The sequence below is a fragment of the Electrona antarctica genome (assembly GCF_951216825.1).
Source record: "Electrona antarctica genome assembly, chromosome: 12".
In the NCBI taxonomy this organism is placed as follows: domain Eukaryota; kingdom Metazoa; phylum Chordata; class Actinopteri; order Myctophiformes; family Myctophidae; genus Electrona; species Electrona antarctica.
In genome coordinates this window covers 24,255,807-24,268,104 of record NC_136793.1, presented here as the reverse complement: position 1 = coordinate 24,268,104, position 12,298 = coordinate 24,255,807, and the positions used below count along the sequence as shown (strand labels likewise).

Sequence of the window (12,298 nt, the reverse complement as noted above, 5' to 3'; positions counted from 1 at the left end):
AAACCACAGTCAGATTTTGCTGCGTTCAGAAGTTCAGTATCTGGTCCCCTATGGATATGCAGTGTGTGCACAGTGCACATGCTATCTGCTTCCTCCTCCCTGTCACAAGAAAACAAATCTTGAAGAGTTTGAAAGCATCAAATGACTGCAGTAACTTTTGTAGCTTGTTGGAATAAACATTGTGAAAGACTTGAAAGAGCTCTTGCCAGCCATCTTTTACACATCATTCAGAGAAGTATCTGTCAGGAAGCTTAGTTATTCCCATAACCCGTAGGCTGCAGCTGAACTATCTCCTCGGAAAGGAAGGTCACATGCCACTATGTGTTAACGACTTATAGTCTCAAAAAGGAATTCCTTCCTTGCCTGTTGAAATTCCATCACATCATGAAGTGAATATATTAAATCTAGTTTCTTATTAAAATGTGATGGGGGTAACAGATGTCAACCAAGCAACCTACATACAGGTTGATATTTTTTGTAAGCACTTTATGGTAAACTTTATGTTAAACAATTGTTTTTTGTTTGTTTGTGCATAGAAATGTATTGACATTGTGAAACACAATGGGGTCCTTTTAGATTCCCCCCCAAAATAGACCTAAATAGCAATCAATTGCCTCCCTCTGCTGGATGCAATGAGTACTATAATTAATTATAGTAGGCAAGCACAGTACATGTGTTTCTCTGAATACACACTGCTTGCCTGAGATATATGAAAATTGTGCTTGTTGACCAACAAGTGATACAGTCTTCAAGAGTGGCTATGCTGATATGAAGTTTAATTTGATGGAAATAGAGACGTGTTGCTGCTGATTTTAGTTACCACTACTGAGTCACAGATTGCAGCATCAAGCTACATTATGAAAAGGCATCAGAGACATATGTTTGGATAATTTACCTTGAAGCACTGAGAAAACTGTTGCGCCTTTCGTCGTCCTTTTTCTTTCCAAACTTGACTACGGTAGCGGTGGTCTCAAAAACACAAGGGAAACTTTGACAGGAAAAGACTCGCTCACCGTATAGAAAATAGAAGTAAAACTCCTTAAACTGAGACTTAGAAAAATATTTGTTCTTTATTTTAACATGCTCATAAAGTGCTCGTGCTCAAAGTGCAATTAAAAAGCAAACGTTTCGGTCCTAGGACCTTCGTCAGTGCTATATGATTTTCACAGACACAGAACTTGCTCTTAAAGAGCTCCAAAACAATACAGCTCAGGTGCTGAGAATTGCTGATTGCTAATTGATGACATCACCAGATGGTGGGGCGTGGACATTACAGAATAGATATACAAATTCACACAGTTATATAGGAAACATGTTGACAGACTAATATAAACACTTTTTGAAAATAACTTTTTCCTTATAGGTAGCACTGGAGGGAGAGATCTTCATTCAAGCCACCTGGATTGACAGACTGTACATAATAAATCCATCTAGAGTGGATAATTTAGGTTAATTACCTTCAATCATTCCTGTCATCATGAAGAAAAGAAACATTACAGATATTAATCTATGAATTAATACAGTTTATGTATTGTCAATTAGATTATTCTGAGATAGGAAGTTGACAAAATGTATGTCCCAGTGTTTGGCGTACGTAGACTGTGTTAAGTTCTACTACTACTATGAGGCAGTCGTGGTAGAATGACTCGTCAGTATCAGATAGCCTTCCCCTAAGTGTAAGTAAAAGATAGATGTCATGTAAGGAGAGCAGTGCAGTTAGGCCTTACTGTAGCCTCGTTCATGTCATATTCTCATCATTTAAAAGTGACAATAATGCCTGTAATAAGGTACATAGCCTTTTCTGGCATGTCACCACTCAGCAGAGTGGTGACACTCAGAGTTATCTCCGGTGGTCGGGTGACAACAAGACAGTTGTCATGTTTAATGATGAGGTCATAGCATCCGCTGTTGCCATGGGTGGGGGATAAGCAAGCAGAGACCCCAGGCACCTGCTCAGCTGTGACACAACCATCTGTGAGCTGCTCTGCCCCGACCTGGTTCCCTCACCGTAAACTCCAACCCGCACGCAGGTCACTGCCGTGGTGCCCCAACAGGTCACTTTAATCAAGTTTCACCGGAACCCACAAGAACAGGTTACGGTTACAAGGTAGAGAATAAATTAAAGATGCCCACGAAAAAGAAAAAAAACTCTCAGAGGGCAGTGGAGGAAACCAAAGATGTGGATGACGAGGACTTGGAGGATCAGGAACCAAAGCCCGAGCACAAAGGTAAGCAGGTCAGTGAGACTGAGGATGCTGTCAGGAAGAAGAGGAAGAAGACAAAGAAGAAGGTAAAGAAGAAGTCCACTAGTGAAGAGGAAGGGTACAACTCTGACACATCGGGAACTGATGTGAGGAGCAGCAAGAAAAAAGGGGGAGAAAAGGTCAAGGGAAAAGTCAAGAAAAAGAAGAAATCCGCAGAGGACGAGGAGGAGGATGAGTTGAGCAATAAATCTACCAGGAGCACAGATGACGAGAAGGACAACAATAATGTTCCCAGGAACAAGAAGAGAGCAGGGAAGCTCCCTGATGTGATCGAGACCACCGGGGAGGGAACGAGGAAGAAAAAGAATTCGGGCAAAGACAGCCAGAAGGACGACATGGGAAAGAAGAAGAAAAAGAAGTCGGGGGATAGTGATGGGGACGAGGACGAGGACACCAAGGGCAAGAAGGGCAAGAAGAAGAAGATCATCGAAAACTATATGGAGATCTATGAGAACGAGCTGCGAAACTATGAAGAAAGAGCAGAGAACTACGAGGACGACTACCATAAGAAGAAAGGTAAAGGAGTGTTTTTCAGTTTTTCACACAGTGAATGGATATAGAAAGCAGACAGGTATTACCGTATGCCATCATACCCAGTGGTGGACCCTGCTTTTTTATTTTTGTATTCTTTATTTACCCAGGGTAGTACTAGTAGCTGAACACAAGCGCCCACACCGCCTGCACATAGATACAACATGAAAACCTGGGAGCTGACCAGTACAACCACAGTCTTATACAGTGCCTTATGTTCAGTGCCTTGCTCAAGGGCACTTCAGCAGTGTTGGGGGAGGGGTGGCCATTCATTCACCCAGATCTTCCCTGCCGGTCCGGTCGGGGGAATCGAACCGGGAACCTTCCGGCAAAAGTGTGCTCCACTAACCTTTAGGTTGGCAGGCTGCCAACCATTACTGCTACAACAATTACTTGAGTCAAAGTATAGATAATCCTGATCAAATATTACTCAACTGTAAGTTGTTCAGTCAAAACTTTAGTTAAAAGTTTAATTCTAATAGCATTTAAAAGTACATGCTTTTAAAAACACTTAAAAGTACTAGTAAAATATGTATTATTATTATTATTATTATTATTATTATTATTATTATTATTATTATTATTATTATTATTATTATTATTATTATTATTATTATTATATAATGCATTGATATAAATGTATATCAATGCACTGCTGCATTGTTTTCACAATGCATTTATAGAACTGAATGAAAATGGTTAGTAGTCTAATTTTTATTTTATTTACCGGTATATCTTCTACCACATACAGTACATACACATTTGCATTAGATCGTCTCATTTCAGGTGTGACAACTAAGAAACACCCAGAAAAGATTTGACAGCTTATGAATAATCAACTTGAAGTATTTTATTTCAAAAGCCAATTCTGATTGATTGCAATTACGTGATATGGACTGGTTCCTGGATGAATGAGCATATTGTTTAAATGAACTGTCTTGGTAACACTACACACCATGTAGTGTAGTATCCACACACCGCTATGATGGTATCTCCGGCTTACAGCTACATTACACCTGTCATGACACTAATCTTTACCGTACAAAGAGGTTTTCACGTCACTCAAGATAAGGGTTTAGATAGTGACCTGAAGTCACCTACTCTAGCTTTGTTATATGCAGGATGCCTTCATGTAAAGCTACGGTAGGTATGCAATGAAAACCCAGTGCAGTCATTGAGTAGCCATGGTTAATTTACAGTGCAGTATGTCACTGACCCAGATCAGACCTCAGCAGATACACCCAGCATAATCTCAAACGTTTACTTGACCCCTCTCTCTATCTCTTTTTGATCCTGTTAGTGTATGAAGTGGTGACCATCACTGGAGATGAAAGAGGGGCAGGCACCGATGCCAATGTGTTTGTCACTCTGTTTGGAGAATCTGGCATCACACCCAAGTTGCACCTGGCTAGCAAGTGAGTTCCTTCAAAGTTCATCCGAAGTGGGATGTTAGGTCTGCAATGTGATAACAGGAAAAACGTTTATTAAGCAAGTTTCTTGATCTTGAGCAAATACAATTTACCTTTTTGGTACCATTTCAAATGTGTGCAGTACGTAGAGTTTTAAAGAAACCTAAATTATGATTTTGTATTGAAACCATTTATTTTCTCTCCCTTTCAACAGCACAGAGAAGAGGTATAGCTTCATATTTTCATTTTAGTGAGTAGGTGGTAGTGGTAAGAAGGTGGATGCCCAGAAGACAGCTCCTGCTTTTGGATTTTGGAGTTGCATCATCAGATGTCTGCCCAAAATACAGCACAGAAAAGCCAACATTTTGGACATGCAATTTGACACATTGCATATTGTTTTCAATTCACCCCTTTCTTTCATAAATCCAATTATAAGGCATATACACAGTGTTTTTAAATAGAGCTAATTCTGCAGTTTGGCATGGGTCTTTTCTTGTACTGCCTTCCCATGCATTGCACTCATACACTAACTCAATTAAAATTTCCCATCTCAGAAATCGAACTGCATTTGAGAAGGCAAAAACGGACGTCTTCAGGTTAAAAACCCACAATGTTGGACCTATTAAAAAGATAAGGTAATGCATGTGACTCCCATGGCATGTTTAAGACAGAGCAACTGAATGCTAAATGCTGGAAATTAAGGAAATGTTAATTTTAACTTATAAGAGAATGGGCATTCTCATAAAGAATAAATATATTATGCATTTCTTAAACCTGTATTTGAACAGTGAAACAAGTTAAACAACCGTTCTGCCCATGGGGGCTGTGAATGCTCTCCTCTGTTATATTTAATAGTGGAATGGATTCCAGAGCTCTCTAAATATAGACCTTTATAATGTAGCCTACATTTATAGGCCAATATTGTACCGATAGTCAATACAGAATGTATAAGAAAGAAATAAACTGATGTTGTCTAGATATGGACTACTAGTATGTAAATTCTAACTATAGGTTCATTGTTATTGAGCATTATATTGTATAGTCAAAAACAGGTTAGTGAAGGTAAAATATTTTTCCAGATATACTGCTGTGCTGTCTACTTTGTTCGTCATTTCTATCTCTATTTGCTTCCTACAGAATTGAGCATGACAACACAGGAATGAACGCCAGTTGGTTCCTGGATAGAGTGGTTGTGACAGATGTGATCAGGCCACATCTGAGATTCTACTTTTGCTGTAACAGTTGGCTTAGTAAAGTGGAGGGAGATGGCCTTTATGTTAGAGACCTGCTGGGGTCCAATGACCCCATGGACATGCCCAAATGTATGAGTATTAAACTGTATATGTCCATAGTAGTTTAGTTCAGTGCTGCTGCATTTTAAACATGATTACATAATTATGGTGCATCACTGCCTGCATTTGGTTTTGTTTTCAAGTTCTTGCTTTTAATGAACATTTTTTGATTCTATAAGCTTTTATATTAATTTGTATTCTTAATTCTAGATAACAAATATGTTGTTAGTGTATTCACCGCTGACGTGAAAGGCAGTGGAACAGATGCAGATGTCTTCCTCAACATCTTTGGGGAGTTTGGGGATACAGGTAAAGACTGTAGTTATTTTGTGGAACTCGATCTACCCGCCTCCACAATGGAACTTGCAGTATATATGCATTTATTTTGTTCAGCTCATTTCCATCTGTATTATAAAAGCCAGGCAAGTTGGGCTCCTAAAATTCTAAATTTGCTTTGCTTTTAAAGGGGAAAGGCGACTTGAAAGTGAAAAAGACAACTTTGAAGGTGGTTCGGAAGACAAGTTCACTCTTGAAGCTCCAAACCTGGGAAAAATCAGGAAGATCACAATCGGCCATAATAACAAAGGCTCATCCGCAGGATGGTTTGTGGACAGAGTAAGAATGAACCATGTTTTTATTTTTAGAAGATAGTTAGTAGCAGACTACAGAAATGCAAAAACTCACCACTTAAATCCTATTTTGTCGTACTGCTCATACAGAGGTATCACATGGCATAAAGTTAGCAGATCTACAAACTCACAACTGCGACACACAATGTGATCCTTTCTTCTTGCAAAGTTAGCATACTGAAATAGAAGCCACTACCACTGTCACTCTGACTGGTAGGCACTAGGCAGGTTTCTGAAATGTCTGCATCCCTCCTCAGAGACACAGAAATTATGCCTCGTATAATGAGCGAGGACCAATTACATGAAGATGGGGTTGGAAATGGATGAAGTGGTCTTTAAATAAGTTATTATGTTGCTGTACTTAAGACATGTGATACAGTCCCTCCCTGCTACTCCAACACATACAGTAGCCTACAGTACAACCTGCAGAATCAATGAGATCACTCAAATGGCCACATGCACACAAGCATGCTTTCTCTCACATCTTTAACTACACACACCGAAACGGGAACAAAGCACATACATATTCTCTCTCTCTCTCTCACACACACACACACACACACACACACACACACACACACACACACACACACACACACACACACACACACAATGCATGGCGTCATCCTATACACTGTAAAGAGAAACCCTGCTCCATTACCGGATTAGCTTTCCTGCAGTAGATCCATCAATGATAACCATGATTATCTATATTCATATGAAAGATGAAAGGAGTCCAAAGTAATCTAGAGTCTAAACTAATCTACTGTATATTGTATATTGAATATTTTATGAATATTCTCTGTTTACAGTGGAGGTTTATGGGAGTGTCTGAACTCTCTCTCTACCTTATAAGGTTAAGCTTAGGTATGGGGTTTGGTGTTGTTATGCAAAAATGCCCAGTCAACAGCATTATAGCATTACTGAGCCAGGTTGTTGATTAAGGACATGTTTGTCTATTAGTGGAGTCGGTAACAGGTACGGTCGCCCCGGGACAACCTTACTTTTATTTCACCCTGTCTGCTGCAAATGCAAAACAAACTTGAGCTTGAACGTAATACAAACCTCTAGGTTGCCTTCCTTGTTTATTATAATTCCCTTTACTTTCCTTTTCAATGCAGGCGACAGTGGATGATATGGGGAACAAGATTGTGTATGAGTTTCCCATCGGTCGGTGGTTTGCCATTGATGAGGACGATGGGAAGATCCAGAGGGACATCCTAGTGGGAGGGACGGAGCCCACAGGTTATTTGATCACTATGAATGCATACATATGAGTGTAAATGGAACACAGAAAAAGTTATATAGTACTAATAATATAGGGTACCGTATACTATTCAGGAACTGGTGTTAACACCAATGTTCCCTGTTCCCTCTAATTTTTCATCGGTCTGAGCAACTTGAACTGCTGCTGAGCAACATGAGTGCACTAACTTTAGTACATTAGGCTCATGTCAAGTAATGGCTTATTCAAATCTAATTACAGAATAAGTAATAACAGTTGCATTACTTTTAATAAACGGTAGGCTACTAGTAGCCGCAATTTGCCGCAATGTAATGTAATGTAATGGGATGAATCTAGAGTTGCAATACCCTCCATTGACAGCCCATTGGTCCAAATTGCATTTCCGATCTGCTTGTATTAAACAACATTAAATTCACCAACATTGCAGCTGTAGGGCAATCTGCAAAGTGTTTGTTTCATAAAAATCCACCGTAGACATGTTATGATGAGCTACTTTCTGTCAAGAAATTCTGTGCAGGTGATTCTTTTTCTAAGTGTTGGGGTTTGGAAGCACTCGTCAAAGTCACTGAACGGCCCTGCTACCACCTGTTTCAAATTTGCACATATTGCAGGAGGCAGAAGGCGACAAGTTAATAAAAACGAGTGCTTTCAAACTCCAACACACAGAATTTCTTGGCAGAAAGTAGCTCATAACATCTCGGAGCTATAGCAGCGTAGATATAGAGGTTCCAAACGGAGCTAACCTGGAGTATGTTTTAACTTCTCCGCTGTGCACAGGGGGCGGCCCTGCATGTCTTTAATTTAATTGCATTGTCTTTTTCAGTCGCTTTCCATGCAACGCAAAAGTACTTGTGCGTTGGTTTTTGTACAGGAGCAGCCTGTAGGCCTACTGGCTGGCGTTTTCAAACAGTCCAGTCACCGCAACATAGGTTTGGATCAATTTAGTGCAGGAACGAGGAACCCAAACTCAAAGGCAGGAGATGAGGACATTAACTTGACTTCACTTAACGAACCACACAGGATAACATAACAACAGTACAAGTTACACACAGACAGAGTAGGCCTACTTTAAACTTTAACATAGAACCTGACACACACTAACTTCCAGCACCGAACAAATACAAGGACTGACACAGAAGTCTCTGGAGCGGAGCTCCGCTCGTCACCCAACCAGGCATCTGCCGGTCCTCGCAGGTGATGGGTGACGGCCCGACGGCAGAGGAGACTCCCCTTTCCTGATTGGCATCTTACATTACGTAATATGGGATGGTTGAACGTTTAGATTTATATGGCGTTAGTAATGTCTCATTACATTGCTATGTAGGCCTACATATCATATTTGATAGGTTGATTGGATTGCATGTACTATGCACGCGCACACACACACACACACACACACACACACACACACACACACACACACACACACACACACACACACAGGACAGTGTTTTTTCATGCTCATCTCCTCTGGGAGTATGGGTGATGAGGCAGAGAGGCGCTGCTGGCACACTCTCTGATTGTCTGTCTGACATGTAACTGTACCCATCAGGCATTGTGTACCGGGTTCAGGTCATCACAGGGGACATCCGAGGTGCTGGGACCAACTCCAACATACACATTGTGATGCATGGCTCCAAGGGGACGAAGAACAGTGGCAAGGTAATGAGAAGCGGTGTGTAGGAAGAAAGGCTGTAAAAGCACTTTTTGCTGGATAAATGATAAAAACCATGTGTTGTTATTGATTTAATGAGCTGTCATGGTTGTCATTTTGGCTTTATGAAAAACAAAGAAGGTCTGGTCAACAGGTTCAGCCATTGAAGCATAAGTCCATGCTTCCATGCTTCACGCTTCCATTAATGCTGTAATTCATGGGCATGTGTTTGCACACAATGAGTAACAAAGTTTCCTTGGCAGAACTTAGAGCTGTAATGAGCTGTGGATTGTGTTCAAATGATCAGTTTTTTATTTCTGACTCAGGTGTTTTTGGAGGGTGGTAAGTTTGAGCGTGGTCTGACAGACATCTTCAACGTTGAGCTCGCTGCCCTCCTCAGCCCTCTCAGCAGAGTCACTATCGGACATGACAACGATGGGGTCAGTTCTGGGTGGTATTGTGATAAGGTACAGTGCATGGCTACACACACACACACACACACACACACACGCACACGCACACACACACACACACACACACACACACACACACACACACACACACACACACACACACACACACACACACAAACTCAAGTTTATTTGTAAAGCCTAGAATCACATGTTACTATATATATAGCCTCGCTCAAACACTACTGTAAGTCTTTTTGTTGTGGGGTTTTTTAGGTGGTGGTGTACTGTCCCTTCACAGGGATTGAGCAAACCTTCCCTTGCAATAAGTGGCTGGATGAGCGAGAGGGAGATTGCCTGATAGAGCGGGAGATCTACGAGATGGTTTCACTCAGACAGAAAAGACAGAAGAGTAAGTCAAATGTTATTGGCTGTGATACACCATAGTAAGAGTGAGAGTGTAAATATTTTGGGTGTTTTTGAGTGTAAATATTTAGTTGTCATATAATTGTATGACAACTAAAGTTGTCATACAATTATATGACAACTTTAGTTACTAGTTACTTTGTAGATTTGGATGTACATGTAGATTCTCATCTCATCTCTCTCAAAACATTACCCACTTCAGCCCTATACAATACATTTCGGCTATTTTCTAAAGATTTGTATACATTTTGAACTTGTGAAATGGGACATTCTGCACAACTTTTACATTTGGTAGTATTTCTACAATGCAGTATTGATAGGCTACTTTATTACCTAAAAATGTGAGTGCTGGAACAGTGCTGGAAACTGAATTCCCTCTGTGGGACTAATATGGTAATCAAATCTATTTTCTGGTTCTTGTCAGGGCACCCCTGGTCCCTGTGGATCTGGACGTCAGACCTGCCCAGTGCTGGGACAGATGCAGACATCTCCTTCCAGCTCTATGGAGAGAAGGGCAAGTCAGATATGATTAGGCTGGACAACAAGACAGACAACTTTGAACAGGGCATGGTGGATAAGTTCATGGTAAGTGTCCCATGCCTTCATATGGACGGCTGGATGTTGCAGAAACCTCACATGCATGTATGCTAGTAATGAATACTAGTAGAATCAGAGTTTTATTTTGCTGTGGTCTGATAGGTTGAGCTGCCTGAAATGGGGAAGTTACATAAATTTCGCATCTGGCATGAGAAGAGAAGTCAGTTTGCAGGCTGGCATCTCATGAAGGTGAGCACATATGTAATTACTACAGTAGCTTGTTGATGCGCCTGTATACTGTATACATAGTTCTATTATCATTTCTATTTATTGTTGTGAAATTATATCAATCTGTAAGAGCACATTTAGATTTAAAAGATGAAATGAAACTTGAGTGGTGTCCCCCAGGGATATATACTTTTTTCCCAAAATGGCAACGCATAGTGAGGTTGTAGATCTGTTATTTGTGTCTATTTTTGCCAAATGTTCGCCTATTATGCCATGCCCAGAATAGGGAGACTACTCAAACATTGATGCCACAAACCCTGATGCCTACAACAAGCAAACAAGCTTTCTGGTTCTCTCTTCCTCTGCCCAGGCTACTCTAATGAAGACATTAACAAAGGAGAAGTACAAGTTCCCATGTGAGCGCTGGCTGGACGTCAGTGAGGATGACAATGAAGTGGTGAGAGAACTCCCTGCCATTGGAGATCTGATCGCAGAGCCACTTATCGGTATGTTCATATGTGCTGTTCTATTAAACATTTGCACCCTTACCTTTAGTGTTACTTTAACTCTGAAAGCATACAAATGGATAAATAAACATTTTTCTTTTTGCGGTGTGTGAATTCACCTATATGCAACCAAAATCAAAAGTCTTGTCCTATATAGAGAACAAACGTGAAAGTCTGAACATGACAGAGGATGTGAATGTGTTTGGCAGTGATCAAGTACAGAGTGACTATATGCACGGGCATGGTTGGTGGAAGTGGCACAGACGCGACCGTTTACATCAATGTATTTGGAGACCTGGGTGACACCGGGGATCGGATGATGGTCAACTGCAAAAATAACGTCAACAAGTTTGAGAAAGGCAACGTGCGTACAACCATGTTATAACCTATTGTAACATTGTCATCATGTCATATTTCAAAACAAATATTCGTGGCATAAACAGTCCAATTATCATATCTAATAATGTATTGTATCTGCTCAAATAGTATGGCAGATGTCAGTGTGCCAATGGGTACACGGTATTATAATGATATGTTCCTTATACTCTGTCTCTTACAGTTTGATGAGTTTTTAGTCGAGGCAGTGACCATCGGACAGGTGCGCAGGGTGAGGGTAGGACATGATGGCCGGGGTGGTGGCTGTGGTTGGTTCCTGGATAAAGTACTTGTCAGAGAGGAGGGACAGCCTGAGGCCCATGCTATGGAGTTCCCCTGTAATAGGTGGGTTGTACAAGATGCTCATATAAAGGAGTTATGTTTGTTTGTTTGTTTGTTGTTTGTTTTTACTGTTCGTAGGATATCTCCACAAGACTTGGTTGAATTTGCATGCATGAAACTTTGTGGAAGGTGTGGTCATCATGGGACAAGGAAGAACTGGGGTGTGTGGCTGTGGCCAACTGGCCATGTCGTCTCATGAAAGGGAATGCAACTTTCAAACAGATTCACTTTGACTGTTAGAGGGATATGTGTCCCAGATTGTTTTTTATCATATAGGACACCTTGTGGAATGTTTGGTCAGACTCACCATGGGACAGAGAAGAAGTGAACCTTTTAACTGATTGTCCAAAGGCGTGTCTGTTGAGTGGCTTCTTCTGAGCTGATCCATGTAATATCATGAAACTGCATATAGTGTTGCATATAACAGAGGTATGCACTCTAGCACTGAA

The 12,298-nt window shown here is 40.8% G+C and overlaps 2 protein-coding genes across 2 annotated transcripts in view; both read left to right on the top strand.

The window, feature by feature from the left end:
* Nucleotides 1-2,112: 2,112 nt before the first annotated feature.
* Nucleotides 2,113-2,534, top strand: LOC306934350 (uncharacterized protein; the record flags this gene model as incomplete). Its single annotated transcript, XM_079516919.1, has 2 exons — nt 2,113-2,444; nt 2,500-2,534. The coding sequence occupies exons 1-2, from the start codon at nt 2,126-2,128 to the stop codon at nt 2,532-2,534; spliced, it is 354 nt and encodes a 117-aa protein (XP_079373045.1). The 5' UTR covers nt 2,113-2,125.
* Nucleotides 2,535-2,598: 64 nt separating this feature from the next.
* The window catches only part of loxhd1b (lipoxygenase homology PLAT domains 1b), a 25,142-nt gene continuing 15,442 nt past the window's right edge, over nt 2,599-12,298 (top strand). Inside the window, exons 1-16 of the mRNA XM_079516262.1 lie at nt 2,599-2,780; nt 4,096-4,210; nt 4,419-4,430; nt 4,759-4,839; nt 5,342-5,526; nt 5,707-5,805; nt 5,963-6,111; nt 7,247-7,370; nt 8,924-9,033; nt 9,352-9,492; nt 9,712-9,847; nt 10,286-10,446; nt 10,561-10,647; nt 10,997-11,132; nt 11,342-11,496; nt 11,692-11,852. Of these exons, the coding sequence (XP_079372388.1) occupies nt 2,600-2,780; nt 4,096-4,210; nt 4,419-4,430; nt 4,759-4,839; nt 5,342-5,526; nt 5,707-5,805; nt 5,963-6,111; nt 7,247-7,370; nt 8,924-9,033; nt 9,352-9,492; nt 9,712-9,847; nt 10,286-10,446; nt 10,561-10,647; nt 10,997-11,132; nt 11,342-11,496; nt 11,692-11,852 (2,033 nt within the window). The 5' untranslated portion in view covers nt 2,599. The remainder of the gene's footprint in view (nt 2,781-4,095; nt 4,211-4,418; nt 4,431-4,758; nt 4,840-5,341; nt 5,527-5,706; nt 5,806-5,962; nt 6,112-7,246; nt 7,371-8,923; nt 9,034-9,351; nt 9,493-9,711; nt 9,848-10,285; nt 10,447-10,560; nt 10,648-10,996; nt 11,133-11,341; nt 11,497-11,691; nt 11,853-12,298) is intronic.